The sequence below is a fragment of the Lichenostomus cassidix genome, chromosome 5, assembly GCF_008360975.1.
Source record: "Lichenostomus cassidix isolate B80296 chromosome 5, HeHo_3.0, whole genome shotgun sequence".
NCBI classification, from domain to species: Eukaryota; Metazoa; Chordata; class Aves; order Passeriformes; family Meliphagidae; genus Lichenostomus; species Lichenostomus cassidix.
Window position 1 is genome coordinate 3472922 of NC_139486.1, and position 25045 is coordinate 3497966.

The 25045-nt window shown below is 45.5% G+C and overlaps 1 protein-coding gene across 4 annotated transcripts in view; it reads left to right on the plus strand.

Moving 5' to 3' along the window:
• KTN1 (kinectin 1) overlaps window positions 1-23507 on the plus strand; it is a 75650-nt gene extending 52143 nt beyond the window's left edge. For 2 of the 4 annotated variants that reach the window (XM_085061003.1, XM_085061004.1), the window contains 20 exons: window positions 1203-1240; window positions 1689-1779; window positions 1883-1960; window positions 2832-2869; window positions 3593-3683; window positions 3785-3853; window positions 4211-4248; window positions 5175-5265; window positions 7235-7321; window positions 9130-9219; window positions 10249-10329; window positions 10898-10987; window positions 11071-11163; window positions 12627-12698; window positions 13149-13232; window positions 13438-13521; window positions 15795-15878; window positions 17097-17189; window positions 21665-21785; window positions 22994-23507. In XM_085061003.1, coding sequence (XP_084917129.1) covers window positions 1203-1240; window positions 1689-1779; window positions 1883-1960; window positions 2832-2869; window positions 3593-3683; window positions 3785-3853; window positions 4211-4248; window positions 5175-5265; window positions 7235-7321; window positions 9130-9219; window positions 10249-10329; window positions 10898-10987; window positions 11071-11163; window positions 12627-12698; window positions 13149-13232; window positions 13438-13521; window positions 15795-15878; window positions 17097-17189; window positions 21665-21769 — 1497 coding nt within the window. In that variant the 3' untranslated portion in view covers window positions 21770-21785; window positions 22994-23507. The remainder of the gene's footprint in view (window positions 1-1202; window positions 1241-1688; window positions 1780-1882; window positions 1961-2831; window positions 2870-3592; window positions 3684-3784; window positions 3854-4210; window positions 4249-5174; window positions 5266-7234; window positions 7322-9129; window positions 9220-10248; window positions 10330-10897; window positions 10988-11070; window positions 11164-12626; window positions 12699-13148; window positions 13233-13437; window positions 13522-15794; window positions 15879-17096; window positions 17190-21664; window positions 21786-22993) is intronic. The other 2 variants (XM_085061005.1, XM_085061006.1) reach the window with 2 other exon arrangements.
• Window positions 23508-25045: the final 1538 nt, after the last annotated feature.

Below are 25045 nucleotides of genomic sequence, written 5' to 3' on the forward strand. Positions count from 1 at the left end.
GGCAACTTGGAAATTTCAAGTGCTGCAGTTGTTCCTGCTGTTGTTGGCCTTTCTGTGTTGCTGCAGCAATACTACAAGCCCAAACAGTATCTGGTTTCCAGGTAAACCCAAGTCTGTTTTCTTCCCAGTGCCCAGAAAGAGTTCAGTCTTGGCACAGTCAGTTTTGCTTTAGCTGTCAGGAATGCAGGGATGGAGGAGTATTGGCTTTTTTGGCATGATTGCTGTCTGGCATCCAAAACAAGGGAAGGCCACATTTCCTTAGGGAGCCCATTCTGCAGGCAGCTGAATCCATCGTGCTGTCAGGAAGTTTGCTTGTTTGTGTGGGTTGTGATTTTGGTCTGCACTTTTTTCAGTCCTTCTAGCTGCATTCCAACATGTCACCCCCTTCTCCTCTTAGTTTTGTCCTTTTTAGGCAAAGCTTCACTGAATGTGTTTCCATCTTGGGCTTTTCCTCCAGAGCAAATTTCCAGGAACTGAGGGAGTTATTTGTGTGTATTTCCTTCCCTGGAACTGACAAAGCCCAGAAAAAAAAATGCAGTTTAGGTTTGTTGTTGCTGGAATGCTCTGTGAGGGATGCTTGCTCCAAAGGTGATGTGTTTGTGCACCCTTTGGTCTCCTGCAAGCAGAACAGAGAATTTTGGGAATGTCTGAAACTCCTGCCATGTTGTGGTAGAGGATTGTCTGTCTACACAGATAACCACTGTCAGGCTTTCATACAGAATTCAAAGTAGCATTCCCACTAAATCTTGTGTCTTCAATCCATATTCAGCCTAAGAATGGGAATTTAAGGGAGTGCTGGCATTTCAGAGAGCATCCAAAAAGCTCTTGTGTTGAGATCTCAGTGGGCAGAGCTGATTTCTGTGGCTGGAGCTGCAGTTGCCAGTGAGGTGGTGATCACAGTCACACTGTGCTTCTTCCTGTGTGTCTCCTGTGGGTCTGCTTGTGTTCCCATTTGCACTGTTTCCTTTGCTGCTCTGGAAATCACATTTTAAATGTGGGGAATGTAAAAAGCTGGAGACACATGGCATCTTGTAATTAATTTTTTTGAAGTGTTTATGCTTACTGCAATAAATAGTGCCTATTTTGGTAATGTCTGATGGCTTTTCCCTGTTTCTTCATAGAGCAATTTTTAGCATTTCTGTGCCTTTTCCATGTGCCTTTTCCATGTGCCTTGAACTGAAGTAGTGATTTTTTTCCTTTAGGTGTCAATAACATCACAAGTCAAAGAACTTCAGACTCTGTAAGTGCAGTTATTAATGTCTGATCTGCCCTGTGCACCCCTTGCTGAGCCCTTAAATTCTAGTCAGGATGGAGAGATGAAGGCATGGCATAGTGAAAACTTACTTTGGTAATACCTGAGCTGTAGGGGTGAGGAAATGATCAGTCAGTCCCTTGTATCTGAGGAGGGGCAAGGAAGTATTTTTGGATGAGGAGAGCACAGATTTGTGAAACCCCTGCAATGTGTCAGCAGAGTTTACTTTCACCTAACGAGCAGTGCCATTGATCAAGGGCATCTCCTGCTAACCTGGGTGAAGTGGAAGTGATCACACATTGGTTTTTAGTAGGTGAATTGTGCCTGTGATCCCAGATGCTGCTTTTGTTAGGTGCTGCAAAGCATAGGATGTTTTGTTTTCAGATGGATGAAAGAGCAAGGGGTTCATGCTGTGTGTCTGTGTTTAATGGTACAGGTTGAAGGGGAAGGAAAAGCAGGTGAAAACCATGGAGGCCTTATTGGAAGAGAAGGAGAAAGAGATTGTTAAGAAGGGAGAATGTCTGCAGGTAAGCTGCTTTAATATTCTGAAGAGAAATAGGTTCTGTTGCAGGTTTTCTGGCTGGGAAAAATAAATTCACAGTTCTAAACTTGATTTTTATCTATCCAAAGGGTCAGAAGGATACAATTGCACAATTAACCAGTAAAGTTCAGGAGCTGGAACAACAGAACCTGCAACAACTCCAACAGGTACAGCCTGCAGAGTGGATGTGGTTTGAGAGTGCTGCTTGGTGGAATAGGAAGACATTTTTCTCCTCTGCCTCACACAGAGGATTTGCATTGGCTCCAACTTAGAGATGTTTTAAATCTTTCTTGAGTAAGCTGTTAGTTTACAATGCAGAGAGCCCACTAGTTCAGCTGTGTTCATCCAAAACAGGTTTTACATGGATAGCAAGTTCTGAGAGCTTTAACTGGGTGACACTGTGCATAACGAGGAGCTTTGGTGGTCTGGAAGCCTTGGAGCTCACAGACAGAGCCCCAGCTGTGTCCCAGGCACCTCCTTGCCAGGCTGAAGCAGCATCTCTGCAGGGCTCAGGCTGTGCAGGAACTTTGGCTGTAACTGGATGTAGCAGCTCTTCTTGAAGTGGTCAGGCTGTGCTGTGATTCCTTCCTGCCTTTCCCTGGGGCTGGGATATTTTGGCTTTTGATTTCCTGCACTGGACTTGAGGGCAGACAACTGGACACCCTTGAAGCCAGGTGTTGCTTAATGGAAGAATTTTTCCAGTAAGGTGGTATTCTGGCTCAGTTTGGATTTTTGTTGATGGCAAAAGGAAGAGACTGAGTTGAACTTTTATTTTGGGTGGATGTCTAGACACAGGCATTTATCCCAGGGGAAAGATGGAATGGAGAACAGTTGGCTGGTGTGGAGTTTGAGATGCTTGGTGTAAGCTTCTGAAATCCATTATGTGTTCAGATATTCTTGGAGCAATGCCTGATGCAGAATTCCTGGTATTTCTTTGGCAAGTCTCTTGCAAGCTGTGTGTTTCCCCTTCTCGTGCAAAGAGCTGCTGTTCACTTGAAAACTGTGCCATCAAAATGAGAGTGGGAATTCCTTTTTCAGGTGCCTGCTGCATCCCAAGTCCAGAACCTGGAGAGCCTGTGAGTATACTGATTAGCAGTTCCTCAAGTGCCTGCTGAGAATGTGCATTGAGTTTATCTTCAGCTGGAATGTTTGAATTGGTGTCAGGAATTTCATGGGCTTTGCTAAAATAAGCTGTTAGTGCCACTGCCTGGAGCATCCCTGCCCTGAGCTGTGCTGCTCACACACTGGGAATGTGCACCCAGGGCTCTGTTAACCAGTGAAACTGCTGCTGATTCTCCTGTCTAGTGCTAATTTCTCCTTCTGTTTAGCATGTTTAAGGCTTGCAGTGCTCCTGGCTCAGTTGGTAGCAGCAGAAAGCAGATCCAGTTTTTGCCATTTGCAGGCTGAGATGCAATAGCCAATTCTCCAGCTCCTGTTTTATGGAGAAACGCTGCCAGGCTTTCCTCTGTTTTGACTCTGCTTTGTCTGGCTGCTCCAAGTCAGAGGAAGGTGGTGTGAGACTGTGCCAGGAAGGGCTCTGTCTTCAAAGCAGCTCCTGTGATGTGCTGCTCTCCCAGCAGAGCTCTGGTACAGCTGTGTGGTACCTGAGGCAGCCTCAACATACAAAATGTATTTATCTTCTGCTGCACAAACTGTCCCAGTTTGAGTGTCTGTCCCTTTTTAGCATAATTTCTTGCTTTAACTTTTTTTTTCCTTGCTTTAACTTTTTTTTTCTTGCTTTAACTTTTTTTTTATCTTACTTTAACCCTTTCTTCTTACTTTCTAAACCATCCCTGCAGGTTGAAAGGGGAAGAAGAACAAATGAAGAAGTTGAAAGCTATGGTGGAAGAAAAAGAGAGAGAAATTGCAAACCAAGTAAAACAGTTGCAGGTAAAGTTTTGATAGAAACACCTTGTGTTGAGGTGTATTTATATTGTGAGTGTGTATCTCTATGTCTGCATGGGTATATATTGTCTTTTTTCTTTCAACAGGATGTGCAAAAAGAAAATGAATCATTCAAAGCTCAAATACAGGAATTAAAGCAGGAGAACTGCAAACAGGTACAGCTTCCAATTGCAGTATTACTTAGTGAAGTGGGTGGTGGTAGCTTGCATGGATGGCATGGAACACCAGGAGTTGTGTTGCCCATGGAAACCCAGGGACAGCTTCAGGGTTGGGTTGCACTGAGCCAGCTTTTCTGGCTGTTGCACATCTCTTCCTGCTTCCTTTTATCATGTGGATTTGCAGCCTTTTCCTCTCTCTTATGCCTGCTGTGTTCTGTCCAAAGGAAGCTGGGCAGGATTCCCTCACAGGCCCAGAGTGCAGCTTTTCTGGTGTTGCTGCAGTGCCTGGCTAACAAGGCAGATCCTGCTCTTCGCTGCTGCTCTGCTCCTAACACATTTCTGATCTCTTTGTAGGCGTCTCTGGCTGTCCAAAGCGAGGAGCTTCTGCAAGTGTGAGTATTGCCAAAAGTTGAATGCATTAGAGAATTGATTCAGTTCACTTAATTACTCAGGAAATTTAGAAATAAATGCTAAATGTACAATATCAGAATATATGAAGTGGCCAGTAAAAAAAAAAAAAATTAACTTACTGTCTAATAAAAATGGAACATGGAGAATCTGCTCACACTGCTAATCCTCAGGTGTAATCTCCTGCAGACAGACAGTGCTGGCAATATGTTGTGCCCACCACAGAAGCAAGCCTTGATTGATGCAGTTTTGAATGTGTGCCAGCTCAGCTGTATGGCTGAAGAGTTAAATGTTGGTGTTTCAAGCAAAAGTGACAGGCTTTTTTCTAGGAACTTCAGCTTAGCAGAGGATTGTTCCTATTACAGAGTTGTCTGGTGGAAATCTCTTCCCAGGGAAAATCTCAGGGGTAAAAGTGTGTTACAACGTGGGGCTGAAACACATTAAATAACTGTGTGGAAGCTAATGCTATATTGTGCTAAGCAAATTGCCACTGTCATGCATTTTTGGCTGGCTGAATCATTTGTCTTTCAAGTGAAATGACTTAAAAATTGTGGATTAGGTGCTTGAAAGGGAATGCTCTCATCCAGCAGGCAGTGCCTGTTCCGTGGTGCTGTTCTGGTGTGGGCTGGCTGACTCTACCCTCAGCTAATGTGTTGCCTTTCCATGGCCTTGATAAATGTGTGCAGATGCCTGTTGTAGGCAAACAACAGCTTTACAATGGCTTTACTCAGGCAAAGTGGTTCAGGGAGCAGTGGGAAGCAAGTGATGCTGCCAAGTCAGTGAAAACAGCTTTTCAGAGAGAGCTTTGCTGGAAGGGGAGGCAAGTTAGTGTGTGGGAAAGGGTGTCAGTGCTTCACTGGAAATTCCTTCAATGTCTCCTGACTTTTTGTGGTTCCCTTTGTTCATTCAGGGTTGCAGGCAAAGAGAGGGAAATCGCCAATCTGCAAAGCGAGCTCGCCTCTCAGAGAAACGCTTTTGAGCAGCAGAGGAAAAAGAACAACGTAAGGAAATTCTTCCCCCACCGCCCCAGAAAATCCCCCAGAACAACCAAATCTGTGTTCTCAGCACTTCTTGAGGCCTGGGGCATTTTGCAGAGAGTGTTTCTGACAGCTGGCTGCTGTGGTGTGTCCCTGGGCACTCCTTTCCTCTTGGGAGGCACTCAGCACACCTGACTGCACTGCTCACAGTCCTGTCAACTCCTGGACAATCTGTTGATTGGATGAGAGGGAGGAGACTTGCTAGGGGACACATCCCACAGCAAGTTCTTGGATTTGGATTCCAGCCTGGTTAACCCTGTTCAGAAACAGTCCTTTGCCAAGGGGAGGGGAGGGGAGCGAGGGTGGGAAGAGGAAAGGTGCTGTGCCTGTTATAGAGATCTGCTCCTTGTGTGTGGACATGTGAGGAGGTTTTTCCCTCAGGGTGCTCAGATTTGGCTCTTCCCATTCCTAAGAGTGACTGATCCTGATCTTCCAAAGGAGAAGGACTGAGCTTTCCTTCACAGCAGCTGCTGATGGTGCAGTCTGGGTTGTTGTGGATGGAGTTAAAAGATTGTATCTTCCATCTCAGAGCTGTGCAGTTACTTCCTTGTAATGTATTACCTGTGCAGGGCAGGAGAGTGTTATCTTTAAAGTTATATGGAAGAAAGTTAAAATACAGGGGGTTTATCTCACCTATCTCTCCTTGATAGCCTGTAAAATCCAATGAATACCAGGAAATAAGCTTTACTGCTTAATGGTGGGACAACCTAAGGAAGATGCACAAGGAAAATATTGAGAACTTGAACTTTTGAGCAAGGAGTGCTGCTTAAGAGCTGAAATAAAGTAGAGACAAAATAGCTGAGTAGTCTCAGAAGACAGATGAGCTGGAAAGGTAGAACAGAAGGTCTTGTTTCCTGGGGATTCACAAGGTCTGAATGCCCTTTGTGGTGCAGGCAGAAATCTGGCTGCTGCTAAAGGCAGACCAGGCCTGTAGCTTTTTCTCAATTTTATCCACTATTGTGTTTATATCCTGTAAACAACCCTTAGGATTGTGGGCAGATAGAAGTGGTAAAGTAAAACCAGTGTAGGTGCTTGCTAGGCTTTTGATGAATTTAAAATACAACCTCTCCAAAACAGCCCTTCTCTAAAGGAGATTTGCTCTGAGGGTTGGAAAAAAATTAAACCTAAATCCCAAGCTCTGTAATCTCCTCGCTGCAAGGCCCCACCATCCTTCCTGGAGAAGAGCTGTGAGGCTGCTCTTAGAAGAGCTCTCAGCCTCTCACTGAGTTCTGTGTCGATGTCTTGTGGAGTACACGTTTGATGACCTCGCCAAGAAAGATGCAGAGCACTGCACCATGGCCTTGCCACGTGGATCTGGGATGTGCTCACCACTGCTGACATCCCAAAGCCTCCCAGGGGGGCTGCTGAGCACCAAACCAGTTTCCTTTGGGTGCAGTGGAGAGAGCTGTGAACCCTGAGCTCTGTGTTCCTGAAATCAGCCCCGGCACAGCAGCTTTGGGCTGAGGTCTGGTTGCAGGATCTGGGGAGTAAATGTGCACACCTCTGTGTCTCCTGGGGCCATGCTGGGTTCTGCACTGCGACATGCCTAACACTCTGTTGTGTAATCTGTGGTTTGGTGTCTGTGTTCCTCACTACTTTTGAAAACTTCCCTCTTTCTTCTTACAAGTGCAGTCAAAGTGTTGGGGTCGCTGTAGTGAAACTGCTCTGCAGCAACACTTGCATCAGTTTTGGACATTGGGGCAGGTTGGGCAGAAATTGGCATTTTTTTCCCCCCCTCTCCTTTTCATTCGGACTCTTTGAACATCACACTTGTTTTTGCTAGTGTATGTCATACTCCCCAGCAAAATCACCTTGCAGTAACCAGCATTTAAATGCAAATGGTGGAATGTAATGCGAAATATATCTCTGAAGTAAAAACGAGAACAGTTTGAATATTGGCTGAACTGAAATCATTCTTTCTAAAAATGATTAGGACCTTCGGGAGAAAAACTGGGAAGCAATGGAAGCATTGGCATCAACTGAAAAATTGCTGCAGGACAAAGTGAACAAGACTGCCAAGGTTGTAATGTTGACTGCTAGAAATGGTGCATTAAGCTAGAAGCAGATCTGCAGCTGGTTTTTTAAGTGAAACGGAGACATTTAACTTTTACTGCAGTTTAAGTATAATCTCTTCTGAGTGATCATTCATATACTCTCACCTCTGCTTCTTCCTGTTGTCTTTAGGGTTCTTTTTTTTTATTTTTTATTGTTAGTGTGTGGGCATGCTGAGTTTTGATTTCTGTTTGCATAATTGTTAGAGCTGTCGTGAATTTTTTTTTGATTTGTGGGGAGCTCCAGAATAAAAGCTGTGCTGGTGAGCAGCCTGCTTTCTTCTACTGGGCTTTGGCTGTGCTTGAACAAATCTATTGGACCTGGGAAGAACCAGGACTAAATTTGTTATTATTTAAAAACCTGGGAACATCTCAGGAAAGTGGTGTGACCCACAGCTGTGAATTTCCTTCTTGAAGGTGTGAAGCTGGACAGGAACCATTGGACCAATGTTCAAAATCATACATGGTGTGAATTGCTCTGCTGCGGGCTTGTTTCTGTGTTAATTGCCACTGTGCTGAACTCAAAAAAAAGCATCCAGCTAACTTTCAGACCACCACTGAGGCAGCCAGAAGCAGAGGAGCTCTGGTTTGGGGTTGTGTGTCTGCTTTTTGGAGCTGCCCTGCACTGGGAGGAGTCTTTCCCTGCTCTTGCTGTGTGCTAACACTTGCCTGCTTTCTCTTGCAGCTGGAAGACTTCAGCAAAAACAGCCTTTTGCCACTTCATGGTGGCTCCTAAATTGCTGCCAACTAACACACTTAGCACAGCCTCACAACCTAATGTCTCCTGTCTGTTTCTGTCTCTGAATCTCAACCTGCTCACGCCATGGATCCCTTGCAGCAGAGGAACTCAGAGCAGATTTCCCAGACTGATGTCAAAGGGAAAAACAATCCCAAATATCAGTGAAGGGTTTGGGCTGAAAGCTGCCCTTCTGTGCAGTGTTTCAGGCTTTCTACAGTTACATTTAAACAGGAGCCTGAGCATTGTGTGGCTAAACTAAACCAATCTGCTACAAGCCCAGCAAGCACATGTCCTGTGGCTGCTCTGCTTTTCATGTTAAATACATGGAAGGATAGATCTGTGGTGCCTGTGGCTCTGGGTATTTATATTTGCAGAGCACTAACAGAGAAAACCTGGAGATTGTCACACAGCTCTAATAATTATTTCCCATTGCATCCAGGGTTGGGAAAAGAGGATGTAAGGGGCTTCCTCTTGAGTATGTAAAAGTAATGTTTAAAAGTCTTACTTTCTTGGCCTGGTTCAAATGTGCATTAACACAAAGTTTCCTTTTGGCTTTGATTCTCTGTTTTTGATGTGATAACATTACCTTATGGTGATTTTTTTCACACCTAAAATTGTTTAAAAAGTACAGATTTAAAAAAAAAAAAAAAAGTTGATTGACCAAACGATTTGATTTTGAGCTCACTTTACTTGAGTGGCAGGGCTGGTGTGATCTGTGGCTGCAGTTAATCAGCACAGAGCAGTTTGTGTTGTGGACAAGTGAATGAAGGTGTAATTTCTGTACAAACAGGCTAGATTGGAGGAGAACTTCAGAAAATAAAAGCTGGAGCGAGAGCAAATGCGAAGCCAAATTCTGAAGCAATTCAGTGCCCATTTTTGAAGCAATTTACTGGCAATTTTAGAGACTAGAGAGCGCCTTTCTCACTTAGGAAAAAAAGATCTTTTTGGATTAAATAAATAGCTGTAGGCATGGAAGAGGCTGTTGGCAGGTGGGTGAGTGTGATGCCCAATCTCACCTGTGCTCTCCTCTTGCTTTAGGAGAAGCAGCAGCATTTGGAAGCTGCCGAGGTGGAGACACGCCAGCTCCTCCAGAAGCTCTTCCCCAAAGTCTCTCTCCCTTCCAACATGGTAAGAGAAGTGGATTTTCTTCACCTTCCTTCTGCTGGGAGCCAGGGAGCTCTGGTCCTGCAGTGCTGGGCAGTCCTGGAGTTTTTCCTCACTGTCCTCTCTATCCCAAGGTTTCTGCAGTGGGATGAGTGTGTCTCTTGCTGGTGATGCCTGTACTTGCACAGGGAGGCAGAGCTGCAGATGGTTGCTTCAAGAAGTGTTAAAACAGCAAAATATAAGTTATTATCTTGTGTGTTTTACGCCCCAACTGATTTACCTGTGTGTGTTGCCTCGTGTCTCACTGAGACAGTCAATTTTCAGGGGTGTAAATTTCCCCAGGTCTGCTGTGTTTGCTCACTGGCTGGCACGATGGGGATCTATATATTCCCCTCCTTTCCAGAGGAGCTGCAGTGCCTCAGTGACAGTTAATACAATTTAGGAGGCTTTATTCTGTCCCCAAGCACCGATTGCCAGTTTTATATTCTTGGTGGCTTTCAGTGGTTTGCAGGGGAAGATGCCCTGGGTTTGTGGGGTTCAGATGGGGTGGATAACATTGGGTCTGGAAAAATGGGTGCATTTCATTTATAACCTCCAGAGGTTTTGAATATTCATATTTCAAGTTGCTCCCAAATGTGCTAAAGTAGATGTCCTGATGAACCAGTCTTTAAAAAGCCTTTCTGTAAGGTTATAAAACAACCTTCTTGGAGTTACGCAGCATCTGCTTTAACTGCTCAGGGATTTTGGGAAAGATTCCCTTGAATCTTCCAATGCTTGTGCAGAGCCCTGACACTTGCAGGGAGTCCTGTGTCTCCCAGCTGTATCTCAGCTCATCCAGGCCCCCTGAGCTGTGAGTGTCTCATCACCTCGTGCTGCTGGGCTGCTGCCAGCTGTGTGTGGCACTGGCTGAACAACAACCATCAGGCTGTGTGTGAGCTCCAGGGACTTGGGGCAGTGAAATGCTGCTCCCTCAGCCTGCAGTGGGGAGAAAAATGGCCTCAATAGAGTTTTCCTGAGGTTATTCCCAGCCCTAACTGAGTGATTTCCCAACAGAGCCACAGCGAATGGATATGTGGGTTTGAAAAGATGGCTAAAGAATACTTGAGAGAGGCTTCAGGATCTGAAGATGTCAAGGTAGGCACAAAAGGTGGACAGCTGGTGTGGGGCAAAATGTGTTTCTCCAGTATAAATCTTACAAACTGTGCTGTGGGTTGTGAAGTTCAGGTTGTCAGACAAGTCACAAGAAAATTGTTTTATATAATTTTAGAATGGTTTGGGTTGAAGATCATCCAGTTCCAACCCCCCAGCCTTGGCCACTCACTAGACCAGGTTGTTCCAAGCTTCATCCAGCCTGGCCTTGAACATTCCTAGAGAGATGGGGAAGCCACAGCTTCTCTGGGCAACCTGCTGTTTAAATATTTACAGAAATTTATTTGCATCTTTGAAGTGTGGAATTGTAAGTTCAGGACATTGAAAATCCATGTTCTCTTTTTTTAAGTAACAGGGATTTTTCTTTCAGTAGCTCAAAGTTTGTGGTTGACTATTGAGAGTTACAAGTGATCACTGCACTTGCTGTTGTCTTTTCATGGGTTGGAAAGACAGACCTGCCCAGGAGTGATACCAGCATGTTGAAATAAGATGAATAGAACTGAAATCCATCCACTGATATGTGACTCTTGTGGTTTCTTTCCTCCTTTGCCAGGCTATGGAGCAGAAGTTGAAGGAGGCTGAGGAAATGCACATCCTGCTGCAGCTGGAGTGTGAGAAATACAAATCTGTTCTGGCAGAGACAGTAAGTGAGATGCCTGGTCACCTCTGTGATGTTCCAGCTGCCTTTCTTCTGCTCTGAGCTTTCAAATCCCTCTCTCTTCTTAGGAGGGGATTTTACAAAGGCTACAGAGGAGTGTGGAAGAGGAAGAAAGCAAATGGAAGATAAAAGTTGAAGAATCACAGAAGGAACTTAAACAGGTATTTCTGAAGTTGATTTTTTTTTTTTCCTCAGCAGCCAGGCAGGTTCTGCTTGAAGTCACAGAGGGTGTTTGAGCTCTGTGAAGGCAGGTGTGGAGCAGCCCTGGCTGCCTGGTGTGATGTGTGCATGGCCAGGGGATGAAAAAAGTGAAGCCTGCAACAAATATGATAGGGATGATTCCTCACACCAGTGGTCCTTTGGTGCTCTGATACTTTAGCTTCATGGAAAAGCTGATTTTTAATTTTTAGAGGAATGTATTTCCATTAAACAGCTGAAAAATGGAGGATTTGTTGGTATCTTTGGATTTGTGTGGCTGTTCCTGCCACCATCTTTACAGAAGCAAGAGGAAGTAAACAGCACAGGTATAAGGTCTTTGACCATTATGACCAATTTGTGTCACAGCCATGGAATTCCAGAATGGTTTGGGTTGGAAGGGACCTCAAAGATCATCCAGTTCCAACCTCCTGCCATGGGCAGGAACACCTTCCACTATCCCAAGCCCATCCAGCCTGGCCTTGGACAATTCCAGAGATGGGGAGTCCTTTGCAGATGCTGCAGGAAGCAGCCAAGTAATAAGTAAATTTGTTAAAGCTGATGAGATAGGAAGCCAAAGATTGAGGAATGTACAAGAGTCCCATTAATGTGCCCAGGAATACATATTTTTCTGATCCTAGCAACTTGGACTGTATTTCTATTGAGCACCTGGGTTTTTTCCAAGTATATTTGTGAGCAGATATGGACTCTTTGTGCTAAAATTGAAGTATTATAGAATTGTAACAGTTTTTTTGGAAGCTGTTAAAGTACTGCTCAATCCATTATGGTCAACTAATTACACTTGAAATTGACTGCAAAGCTTTCCTTTTAGGAAGGCTCTGTTGCTAGCAAAAGTGGGAAGAAAAAAAAGCTTTTATGTTTCTTTTCTAATCTAGCATTAAAGTAGGTCAAACTGCTTTTTTGAAAAGTAATTTCTAAAGTATCTCTGCTTAGTAAATTGGAGTGCCACAGTGTGAGGCTGGCAGCAAACAGATGATTTATAAACATCTTGTTTGAGGGGCTTATAAAGGCTGTCAGATCTTGAACTATAGATGTGCTGCCATCTGCTGCACTTCCACAGCCCCAAAAAAAGCTAAAAACGCTTGGTTTGGGTACATGGATGGTGACAATTCCCTGTCTGGGAACGATGTTTTGCTTACCATGGCTAATGGACAACTGGCTGAGTGCTTTTATTCCAAATCTTTCAGCCATGTGGACTCTAAATATATCAAAAACTTGGGTTGGGAGTAGCTAGGAAAGGTGTAGATTCAGCACATTGAATGATTTGAATGCACATCTTATTTTATTACTCATCCCCTCTGATCTCATCCTCAATATTCTTAGATTGTAGAAGCAATCTTGTGTATTTATGGAGAGTTTGTCTTAGACCAACCCAACTAAATATCTTTATTCTCCCCCCAAACTGCAGGTGCGTTCCGTGGTCACTTCTCTGCAGCACGAGGTGGAGAGGTTAAAGGAAGAGAGCAAAGAAGTAGAAACTGTACGTGCAGGTGGTTTTTTCTTTTTGTCTTTGAAGCTTTGTGTTGTTTAAACATGATTTAGGCTTGTGCTGTAAATCTCAATTTCCTGGGCTTCTCTCCTGCAAGTGGCACAGCCTGTGCTGCAGTTTAACCTGAGCCTTTTGGGCAGGGTTTTAAAAAGGCAGAGAAGGTGGAAAATTGTTCTGATTTTTTACTGCTGTGCTCACCCACTGGGGCTCTTTCTTGTGAGGCTGAGCAGTTTACTGCTTGTTGACAATCATGGGCTTGCTTTTTCTCTTTTTATCTTATTTTTGAAGTTTGAATCTGCACCGTGCAATCACTGGGTTTGAAATGCTCTCCAAACGTCATGGAATATTTGATAGAAATTTACAGCTAATTATAAACCAAGCAAATGATACTGCAAGAAAGCACTGCAAACATCTGTTTTAACTCTGTTTTTCTGTTTCTAGCTTAAAAAAGAGAGAGAACATTTGGAAAGTGAACTAGAAAAGGCAGAAATAGAACGCTCTACTTATGTTTCAGAAGTCAGAGAGGTAAACATAATTGTCCAAGCTGTTATTTATTTTTTTTTTTCTTCTGGTTACCAGTTGGCTGGCAAACTAACCTTAGTGCTTAGCCCCCGTGGCTGAGGAGTTTGTATGCTTGTGACCTTAGGGTAGAGCAGCACACTAACAACTGAGCAGAAGAGAATGGGCATCCCTAAGGAGACAAATCCTAAAACTCTAAACTTCATTTCAGCTCAAAGATCTCTTGACTGAATTGCAGAAAAAACTTGATGATTCATATTCTGAAGCAGTAAGACAGAATGAAGAGTTAAATTTGGTAAGAAGCTTGTTCTCCGTTGGGCACAAACGAGGCTCCCAGCATACGTCTGAAGCGGAGACTTATTTCAAATCCTGTCTGTTCTGCTAACCTCTTCAGCTTGATATTTTTGTCCATTGAAATAATTTATGTAGTCTTGACTTTTACAATTTGTCTCTTTTCTCTGCTCCTAACAATAGCATGTCTGGTTCTTGAGACCTTTTTCCTGAAGTCTGTAAGACTTTTCATTCCTGAAACTTCTTGAGAAGATTTGCAGTTGTAGGCATATGCAGCAGCAAATGTAATGTCCTTGGAGCCACAAAAGTGTTGCTCTTACTGGTTTAACAGGAGGATTATTCTCTGGTGGGTTTTTTTTCCCCCCCAAAGCTTTTGAGGATGCAGCAGTGGTGTCCGTGCTCTGACTGTGCAGAGCCTTTTCCATCCTGCTCTGTGTGTACTGAAATTGGCTAACCCCAAAGTTAGATTAATTCAGAGTATTCAGCCATTCAGCTGCTGACACCCTGCTGTGGCTGAATGGCTGTGCTGGCTTGGTGCTTGCATGTGTTACAGCGTGTTTGGCTAGAAATGCTTCCAGCCAATAATGCTCCTATGGCAGCTTTCTCAAGAAGGACTTGGATTAACTGAGGGTAGACCTAAGGATGCATGGTTTTCCATTTTGAGCCCTTTTTCCCTTCTCACTTGTTTCAGTGACCTGTTTTTTTAAGGCTGCAGGAGCAGTCAGAGCTTTCTTCTGCTTGTGTTTGGCCAGTGCTTTCCTGCTTTTGAGCCAGAGCTGGGGAAGGTTGTCTCTGTCACCCTGTCCTTGGGCTGATGGGACAACCAGGCTACTGCCAGTGGTGTAACTGGGTTAAAACAGCTGATCTAGAAAAATCACCACCACCCCAGTAACAATCTGCTTAAGTTAACAGTACACTTGCCTCAGCAAGCAAAGCATTTTGAAAGCAAGGGAAATGGGAACTGAGCACATATCTTGGGAGTTAATCAGTAAACACCAACCTCTTTGAATATGAGAGGCAACAATTTATTATGTCTGTGCACAACAAAAGCTTAAAAAGCTGAGCTCCCAGCTCAGGCAGTGTGGTGCTGCTGTGCTGGTAGGTGTGAGGATGTGTTCAACAACCTCCTCCATGCAGCTGGCTCAGAAATGCTGTCCAGTGTGAGTGTGAGTGGTTTGTACAGGAGGCTGAGCAATAGAAACAGTGGGCTTTCACAGTGGGCTCCCCACTGTTTATAGGGTGAGGAAGGAGAAGCTGAAACTGCAGAGGAGCTTCCCCAAAATGTCTAAACCCAGCATTTATCAGTCTAGGTGCTCCAAAGGGAGAAGCCTTCCAAGGGTGAGACAAACACAATGTGTAGGTTTGGAGTCAAGGAGAATTCAGGGCTCTGAGTAGCCCATTGTTCCCTCCTTTAATCTCCTGCTGGCTCCCCAGCAGATTGACAGCAGGAATAGTGAACATTAGCACAGCACACTTCAGAGGCACAAATCCAACCAAATTGGCACTCGAGCTCCTTGTTAGCACTTCTGTTTGAGGCTCAAGCCTCAAGTGCTGTGGCTGGTTCTGTGTGCTGTGTTGAAGAGCAATCAAAATATCCTTTAAAAAAAAACTCTGCATCCTTTGGAAGGCTGCAGTTTAAGTACTGACTGCAGCCAGTATGCAGTATTCATCCCTCTTGACTGAAATAGTTTCACTTTTTTGGATTGAATCTAAACACAATCGACAACTTAATATCCCCCTGTCAGTGATTCATGCCTTGATGTGACATTAACAGACTGGTTAAGTCAACATAGTTGTAGTAAGTGGTGCTTTATTAAGATGACAAGTAGAGCTTTTTAGTTTATTCAGCAGTAGAGAGACTGTTTAGCCTGCACTAGGAAGATGACAATCTTCATTTTTGCATATTTGCTGTGAATTAAGTTGGGCTGCCTCCTGTGAGGAGGGTGCTGGAGAGGCTGATGCACTCTCAGTATTGCTGATGCTCCTCCTGGAATGGAGTTGAAAAGTTGAAACCACTCGTGACAAAGCCAGTGCCAACCACTTCTTGTCTTCTGCAGTTTCCATTCTTTACATTTATCTCTACAGATGGAGTCTCTCTTCCTTGACTGTCCTTGTAAACCTCATCATACATGTTGACTAATCCAGTGTGTGCAGTAATTGTTAGTAAATCTTACTCCCTTTGCAGTCCATGTGCACTGGGTTAATCCCTGGGACAGACAGATGAAATCTCCCTGGGTGTGTGAGGAAAACTGATTTGCTCTGTTACTGTTTTTGCAGCTGAAAACGCAGCTAAACGAAACACTATCAAAACTCAAAGTTGATCAAAACGAGAGAGAAAAGGTCGCTGGTGACCTGCCCAAGGTAAGCAGAGACCCTCAGCAGTTGTGGATATAAATATTAGCAAAACCCATCAAGATCTATAGTTTTGCAGTGCTGGAAATGGTGATTTGAGCTGCCTGGTGGAGTCCCCAAATGACTGGGGCTGTAAGAGCTCTACCTGCATGTCTGCAGATGATAAAACTGCAACCAACAGCTCTCTTTAATTTGCCTCCTTGAAAGACTCCCTTGTTCATGATAATTTTATGCCAGTGGGAACAACTGGTGATTTGGGGCTGACAATTCTTTATTTAAAAGAAACCCCAGCCTAACAAAAAGCCCATCCCACAGCCCTCCACCCACACCACAGCCTGGGAATTTTAAATCCAGCCTCAAATGGCAGAGGGTTACAGGCTGGCTCACAAGGCATCTGCCCTTTTGCACATGGTGACATATCCACTGTAACTCAGGAGACTGCAAATCTTAGATGTGTGCAAGTGTGATGGGACAAACAGGTGGGTTTCCTCTACTTTTCCTCCATGATTGCTCTTACAAGATGGCTTGGAGGGGAAAATCCTTAAACATGAGAGGTCTCAGTGCTGTCTGTCACCCAGAATCAAAGCTGCCATGGGATAATTGATAAATGGAGAGAGGAAGAGCCTGTGGAGTGGCTGGGCTCTGGCTCCAGACTCTGGAACACCTCGTTCCTTCAGGGTAGTAAGCAAATTGGGTTGAGTTCTTCCAGGACTGGAGTGGGGAATGCTGTTGGTGGAGGATATCTTGTCCTGGAGCAGGGATAGATGATCAGAAAAGTACTGCCAGGAGGTGAGAAGCCAGAGGAAACCATTTATAATAGTTTAAAACATTTTGCTCCGGACAATTATACTGGCTGTTGACACACAAAGTGAGCTGTGCTGATGTCCATGGTTCTTGGTATGGGATTTTGCAGACCTGAACTTCTGCTCTTGCAAAAACAAAATTTTACTGCACAATTTTTCCCTAATAACTTGATGTCAGACTATTAAAGCTTCCCTGCAGGATTGCTCTGAGATGCAGACATGCTGATTGTGAGGAGACATGTCAGTCTTGGCAAATGGGTTGGTCCCTGGAGCAAATCTGGCATGAAACAGATTTCCTCCTGAGCAGTGATTTCCTGTGTCTCTGATGCTGTTGTGCATTCCCTGTTTTTTGTTTCTCAGGCATTGCCAATTGTTGTGCCTCCCCTGTTTTTTCCTTCTTTTTTATAATATCTTTCTCTTGCAGGCCCAGGAGTCTTTGGCAGCTCTCGAGAGGGAAATTGGGAAGGTTTTTGGGGATGCCAATGTTATTGAAAACAGCGACGTTTGCACAGACTCGGTGAGTGTTCCCATGAGCTCAGGAGCCACACAGATCTCAGGCAAAGTGGGAACTTTGGGAAGTGAGTTGGATGGAACAGGATGTGTGCTGCTGGTGGGTAATTAGGGCTTGATGAAGTCCTAATTACCAGTGCTACAGCTTGCCAGGGTGGTGTTCTAGAGTTGTATCCCAAGGATTCACTGGGAGCTCTGCTGTTCTCTGAATTATTACCTCCTTCCCCTGGCTTGGATTTGCAAGGAGGGAGGGGAGAGATTCTGGGCTTTTGGTGGGTTTTTGCTTTGGTTTGGGCAAAAGTGGGGAGATCCCCAGGTTTGTCCCTTCAGGAAGGGAAAAGGGAAGCTGAAAATAATTCTGCTGATGACTAAGTGAGCTGAAAACACTGTTGGGTTGGCCCTTGCTGACATCAGTAATGCCAAAGAAAGGCAGTCTTGCACAACTTACAGCACTGAGGCAGAGATTATCTCTTGCCAGAACGTGGTTCCTTCTGCTCTGCAGCTGTGGCCAGGAGCCAGGATTTGATTTCAGCTGCTCCTGGCTCCTGGGAATTCGTGTTGACCTTGATGTGGTCCAGCAGCAAAACCATGCTAAGCTGAGCTTCAATAAGGAGCAGCCCTGAGTGCTGTGGGTGGGTGACTCTGCACACTGCTGGTGTTCCTGTGTCCTCCTGCAATGGCATTCCAGTTCCAGGGTCTGGAATGGGGTGGGCTGTTTTGCAGATGACTTACCTGAGCCTGTGGGTTGCTGTTAGCAGGGATGATTGTGGTGCTCAGTGTTGCCACACAGACACCACCTGCACAGGGTTGTGTCTTTGTCACTGGTTTTTCCATCTCTGGATAAGAAGAACTTTCACACCAGCCCTGGAATAGCTTTCCAGAAGGCAGTTGGGAAGGGGAAGGCTGAAGCAGGTTCTCTCCTAGTGTCCATGGAACTCATTACCCATTTTCTTCTGAGGGACACAGTGGAAGGAAATGCTGTCATTAGAGGGGAGAGAGAAGCACTTGCTGATAGGACAAATAATTCATATCGACTCCTTTTAGCTGCTGAACCCTAAGTGGCTTCATCAGCTGTGAGAGAAGCTCAGGGTCCTCTGAGGAGAGCTGTAGCAAAGCCTCTGCAGTCATTAGCAGCAATGAAATGGCTTTTCCAGACTAATCAGTGGTGGATGCTGATGCACTCCTGCCCTGGGCTCCAGTCTGAGCTGGAGATGCAGCTGGGCCTGGGAGAGGTGGATGTGCCAACCCTGGGAGCTGATTCCTGGGAGGATGGGAGCTCTGCTGAGCCCTCCCTGTGTTCCCAGGGCTTTGTGGTGCCATTCAGGTGCTGTGTCCCTGTCCCTGTGTCCCTGTCTGCAGCAGGCTGGAGGAAAACCCTCCTCAAACCAATTTCCAGCTCTCTGCTGAGCCCTTATGGCTTATCCATGCCATGGGGACAGTAATTTGTGGCTGGTGACTCTGGTCAGCCCTCCTGAGCTGGCTGCCACTAGCTGTGCCCTGTGGTGGCCCAAAATGTGCTCCTTTGGCTTCCTTGCTGTGGTCTTAACCTCACAAAACCCCTCTGGCTCTCACATTGCTCCACTGTAGCTGCTCATGGTGGAACTCAGGTTTCTGCCAGAATATCCATGGCTTTATTCTAAAGAGGAGTGTGGAAAAACAGTCCTAATAAACCTGTAATTAAGCCTTCATTGGTAAAAATACATTAATTGTCTAAGCAGCAGTCTTGACAGGTAGCCATTGGCAGAGGCTGGAATTAGAACATTATCTTTTCTCCGAGCCTTTTTTGCTGCCTTTTTTTTTCTTTTTTTTGAGGGGAGAAAAAGAAACTGTGTCCCCAGAAGCCTAAAAACCCAGCTGAAAATAGCTCTGAGATCAAAAAAGAAAGTCTTCCAGCCACTTCCACCTAGCAACAGTGCCTCTTTTTTTTTTTTTTTTTTTTTTTTACGAAGGACCTGAAAACACATGCTTGAAAATGAACATATTTGTTCCTTCTGGGTGCTGGAACCAACCCACAAAATTGAGAAATGATACTTGCATAAACCCTCAAACGCACTCAGAGTGTTTTCTTTAGCCTCCTTTCCTTTCTATTTAAAAATACACCATTTGGGGTTTCTAATCAGCTGCTTTGTCACTTATGGGACCAGCTGATGACTAAAGGGGGCCTTTTAGTGTGCTTTAAGGAAGTCATTTATATGCAGCAGCTTGCTCAGGCACTGAGCTTATTTTGAGGCTTATGTGAAATCTAATGTGCTTTTCCCCCCGAATCTCAGTGTAAACCACTCCATCACTGGAAACTGGGAATGCCATATGTGTGAAACAGCAGAGGGGAATCTGTCCAGACAGTTCAGCTCCTGCTTTAGCTGCTGGGTCTGAAATCACCGGGCTTCCCCACTGCCATCCTCTTCTTCTCTTCATCCCTGGATCCCCCCAAAGAAGTGGAATCAGAGAATGCCAGAATGGTTTGGGTTGGAAGGGTTGAATCAAGACAATTCAGTTCCATCCCTGCCGTGGGCACGGACACCTTCCACTATCCCAGGTTGCTCCAAGCCTCATCCAACCTGGCCTTGGACACTCCAGGGATCCAGGAGCAGCGACAGCTTCTCTGGGCAGCTGTGCCAGAGCCTCCCCACCCTCACAGGGAAGGATTTTTTCTGTACATCTGATTGAATTTCCCCTCTTTCCCCCTGAGTCATGGGGCTGGGGCACAGCAGTGGCTGTGTGAGGCATCCATGAGCTGCAGTAGGACTGTGCTGAGCCCAAATCCATGGAGATCAGTCAGGATTGGCCCCGGGGTAGTTGGGGATGTGTCTGTAATTCATGAGGGAGCACTGCCTGAGATTAGTGAGGTCACAAACCAGTAGGGAGGTGCAGTGAATGAGGAGGGAAGGGAGGAGCTGTTCCCAGAGATGGACTGAAGGGCTCCTTCCTTGCTCCTCCTGGGTTCTGTGCTGATGCCCAGGCAGCCTCACTGCTGGATTAATTCATCTGCTGGGCTGCTAATTGCCTTTGCCTTTCCACTTCCATCAGTCTGTATGAGATTGCTAAGCCAAGTCTCAGCCTTGACAGACCTGATTTTCTACTTTAATAAGGGTAAAACAGGTTAAGGCCACCCTAATACAGATCCCAATGATTTTTTAACAGTAGAAAAATGTTTACCAGTTGCACTGGAGTAAGAGCTTTGCTGTGGATTGTTTTGTTCTCTTGTCTGAGCCCAGAGTCGTTTCTGTAATGCTGCAGGTGCTTGAGTTTGATTTACTGCTCATTCTGCATTTCCAGCCAAATGGGAGCAGGGAAAATGGTCCTCTCTGAACTCCTTCTAATTTCCCTGGAGCTCTGGGGAGAGATTTGCACCAGCATTATGCATCAGTCTCGTTCTGTGGGTACCAGCAGAGCAGGGCTGACAGATGCTGCTCTCCTGCAAACACCTCTGTGCTCCTGTGGAGAACTGGCTACTTCTGCAGTGCTGACACCACGGCACAGTTGCTTATTTTTAGCTGCTAAATTGCAAGGAAAAGCTCTCCTGCAGGTGATCTGCATGTCTGTGTTCTGAGCTGAATAAGGAGCAGGGAGGGTGTGTGTGTGAGATGTGGAGTGCTCTGTGCTCCTCTGGAGGAGTTAATCAATAAAGGTAATAAAACAGGGGTTGCAGAGCACTGGGAGCCCAGCAAGGCTGACAGGCAGGGAGGCAGCAGGGGGAGAGTCCATCTTCAGCTGTGACACTTCCCCATTAATAAACTGTCAAATTCCTAGGGGAGAAAAAAAAAATATTTATTTTTGTTTCAAAACACAAGCTCAGCATTTTCATTTCAGCACAGGAAACTTTCTAGCTCGTGGTAGCTTTCATTTTTTCCTCTTCCCCCATATTGGCTGGTGCTTTGTGAAACCCTCATCCAAGTCTGGGTGTTGCTGGCAAGTGGGAATTTCCCAGGATTTTGGAGCAGAGGGTGAATCCAGGGGATTGCTGTGTGGGTGGGGAAGGGTGTGGAGCTGCAGGCAGCTGTTCCAAATGCTGTTTCACAGCTGGAGCTGCCTTGGGTGTGAGGTGGTGCTGAGGACAGTCAGAGCCACTCCTTGGTGGTCCAGGAGTTTTGTTGGTCCAGCTGTGGGGTCAGAAGTCATTCCTCCCCCTGTGCACCCTGATCTATGTCATAAACCACATCTGGGGGGGATTCAGCCAGGCTGGTGGGGAAATAACCTTTGAGGCTGGATCAGCACACAATTCCTGGAAGCAGGGAGTCAGTGAAGTCCCAGACAGGGAGGGTAGGAGCTGGATGAGCAGGTGATTCCCTGGAGCAGGAAAGGGCTCCTCGACTTTGAGTCATTCTCCTTAAACGTGGCCATAACCTTCTGACTCACAAAAATTGTTCCCATCTGCACCACGAGTTGGAATTTTATACAGAGGATCTAATTCTAGGCTTTCTTGGTAATTAGATTGTAAATGAGTTTTTAATGATTGCCTTCTTTTTTTTTTCCTTCTTCCAGGAGTTGAGTGATAAAAGGCGAAATGTGGCGGTGAATCTCACCCAGGATGTGGGTCATCTCAAGAAGCTGCTCGTGTCAGTAAGCCAAATGCTGTCAAAGGGATGAGGACACTACCAGCCAGGTGAGTGTGACCAGTGGCTCCCAGTTCAGCTCTTGGCAAGGCCACTGTTCTGTGATGGTGGGACCTGGTTTGAGTTTAACAAGTCTGGTGTCAAAATATGAGGCTTTTTAGGATCACACCACAGAATCAGTGGATTATTAAGGTTGGAAAAGCCTTCTGAGTCCAGCCATTGCCCCAGCACTGCCAAGGCCACCAGTGACCAAGTCCCCAAGTGCCACCATCCACATGGCTTTAAATCCCTCTAGGGATGGGGACTCCACCACTGCCCTGGGCAGCCTGTGCTGAGCCTGACCCTCACAACACTTTCACTGAAGAATCTTTTCCTAATACCTAATCTAAACGACATGTGCAAATCATAAAAACCTCCTGCTAGGCACTGGATTTATTCCTGTCTGGATGCACATGCCAATTAGCTGAGACTAATCTTGTGTCTCCATGTCCCTCTCCAGGCCTGTAATTCCACCCCTCCCTTCCACTCCCTGCTGTTCCCTGAAGTTTTGTTATCCCAGAGTCTGTGCCTTTTCTCCTCCTTGTTTGCTCCACCAGCAAACTGTCTGCCCTTCCATGCTCTGATTGCTTTGGGATGGAGGATTTTAAGAAACCCCCTGGGCTTTCCCTGAGCTGCCAGCTGTGGTCATGGGGTGTGAGTGTCTGAAGCATCAGCCTGGCATGAGCTCTTCATCCAGCCACAGACACATGACAAAGGTTTTATTTTAATGCACAGCCAGCTTGGAAACCTGGGCTTTGGTGCTGATGAACTTAAGTGACCCAGAGTTAGCTGAAAGTTGGATAAACCTGAGACACTGAACTTTGTCAGGGAGCTGATCTGGGTGTGAGCTGGGAGCTGTTTGTGTGGGGAGGCAGCAAAGCCTTGGCACTGAAGGAGCTGCTGCAAGGAGTTTGTTATCCCAGGGTTTGTTATCCCAGCTCTCTTTTACCTGCTGAGGATGGGGAATTGCCTGATTCCTGATTTTTATGCTCCTGCCTTTGTGAAACAGAGACAGCAGAGCTGGTAGAGGGTGCCAGGGTGTTGAGATGGGAGGAAGGTGCTCCTGTACCTTGCCCTCTGCTCTGGGAGGCTCTTCCTGCTCAGCCTCCACCAGCAGGGCTCATTCCCCTGGCCTTCCTCGTGGGCTGACAGCAAGGAATTCTGGATTTTCCCTTGGGAAGTTGCTCCTCTAACCTGGTGATTTGTGTTTCTCTTGCAGAGTGAAGTCACGGGGGAATCGTTCATTTGAGGATAGCAGAAGGCATTGTATTATATTTTGCCAAATTAAAGCCTTATTTATGTTTTCACCCTTTCTACTTCGTCAGAAACACTGAACAGAGTTTTGTCTTTTCTAATCCTTGTTAGACTACTGATTTAAAGAAAAAACCCAACTCTGTAGACACCTCCAGAGTTTAGTTTTATAATAAAAACAAACCTGTTTGGATAATTAGACCTTTACATTCCTGGAGAGACAGTAAACACATAATCTTTTATCTTATTTTGCTCAATAAAACTTGTTCAGAAAACTCCAACGTGGTAAAGGCACCGATGGGAAATGACATTTTAATACTGATGTTGTACACTGTTTTACTTAATTACATTTTTGGGATTAGCTGCCTCTGACTTCAACCTCAAGTAAACACTCCTTTTTTTTTTTTTTTTTTTTTTTTTTTTTTGGTTGCTAATGTAATCAGTTTTTGTAATGGTGTCAGCAAAATAAAGGGATGCTATTATTCAAGGTGTTCCTGCCTTCTTCTTTTAAGTGAATTTGGATGACTCAGGTGAGGTTTCCACCTCTCCCCTCTCCAAAATAAGCATCAGGCTGCACCCACTGGGCTTGTTTTTGGGCAGAGGAGGAGGCACCAGCTTGAGAAGAGGCAAACTGGGGTGATTGCCAACTCCAGAGCAAGTTTTTGTTTTAATGAAAAGGTGTTAAGGTTTTTAAAAAAGATGAGAAGTCCCCATCAAACTGCCATGTAAATTGTGGTTCTGTGTTGTGTGTTATCTCTGGGAAAAATCAGGGATTGTAAGGGGAGGAACAGCTGGAAACACTGAATTTGGCAAAGCCAGTGGTGTGCAGAGTGTGTCCATTTGCCCCAAATCCACATCCTGGGTGGGAGTCTGGGGTGGTAGGAGTTCTGGGAGAGGATTTGGGTGCTCTGCCACCTCGTGCTTTGTTGGGAACAAATCTGTGGAGGATCTTTGGGACAGGGATTCTCCTGGGGGTGTGGGGAGATCAGATATTCCCTCCTCTGCTTTGGGATTTAAATGTGTCCCAGAGGAACCCTTCAGTCCTGTGGGGTTGTGCAGTGGATGAGGTGAGGGGTGGTTTAGTTCTTCTTGAGGAAGGCAATGAAATGGGTCAGTTGTTAATTGAGAGGTTAATTGCAGAGCTACAACAGTTCAAACTGCTCACCCTGAGCTTTCCACACTCCACTCTGTGCTCTTTTTTAGTTACTGTTTGGCTTTCACTGCACAGGAGGTGAAGAAGCCTCTTCCTTCCATGCTTCCAGAGGTTTCCTGGATCATGCATGTCCTGCTGAGAGCTGTGAAATAGCTCAGAAGAGGGAGAGAAAACTGGAAAACCTGATTTCTTCACCGAGGGAGATATCCTGGTCTCCAGCTGTGGCCACTGAACTGCCACGTTCCTTGGAGATGTAATTCCATGGAGTGAAAACTCCAGTGCCATCAGCCTGACTTGTGTAGCTGTTTGATGTAGAGAGTAGAAAGACACACTGGATCCATGGAAAACCTGAGCCCTGCAGGGTCTCCACACTTGCTCAGAGACTGGTCTTTTGGCAGGTGTCTGAACACCTATTTTTGGGGGATATAGGGCAGTTTAATGCATCCATGCAGGTTGGAGTGGTTTAAAATGATTTAAGAACATCACCCAGGAGCTTCAGTGAAGCACCATCCCAATGGAACTGGGCTCTGCAGGTACAATGATGTCCTTTTTTGCTTAGAAAGGTGAGTTTGTAAATGCTGGAGGTGCCTCATTCAAGCAAAAAAAAAGCTTTTGGAAAGGACAGCAGTGCCTGGAGAGCCTCTGCATGCAGCCTTTGGAGCCTGGCTGTGTCTCCAGGCTCCTGATTTCCCGTGGGCTGAGCTGCAGAGCAGTAGGTGAAGGTGCTGCTGCAGTGCTCAGCTGAAAAGGGGAGATTTGCAGTGTCATTCCCTTCCTCTGTTGGCAGGAATTCTCCCTGGAGAGGACAGGAGATCTTCCTATTTTGAAATTAAGTGCAGGTTTTTATTTTGCTTCAGGAGCTGTGCA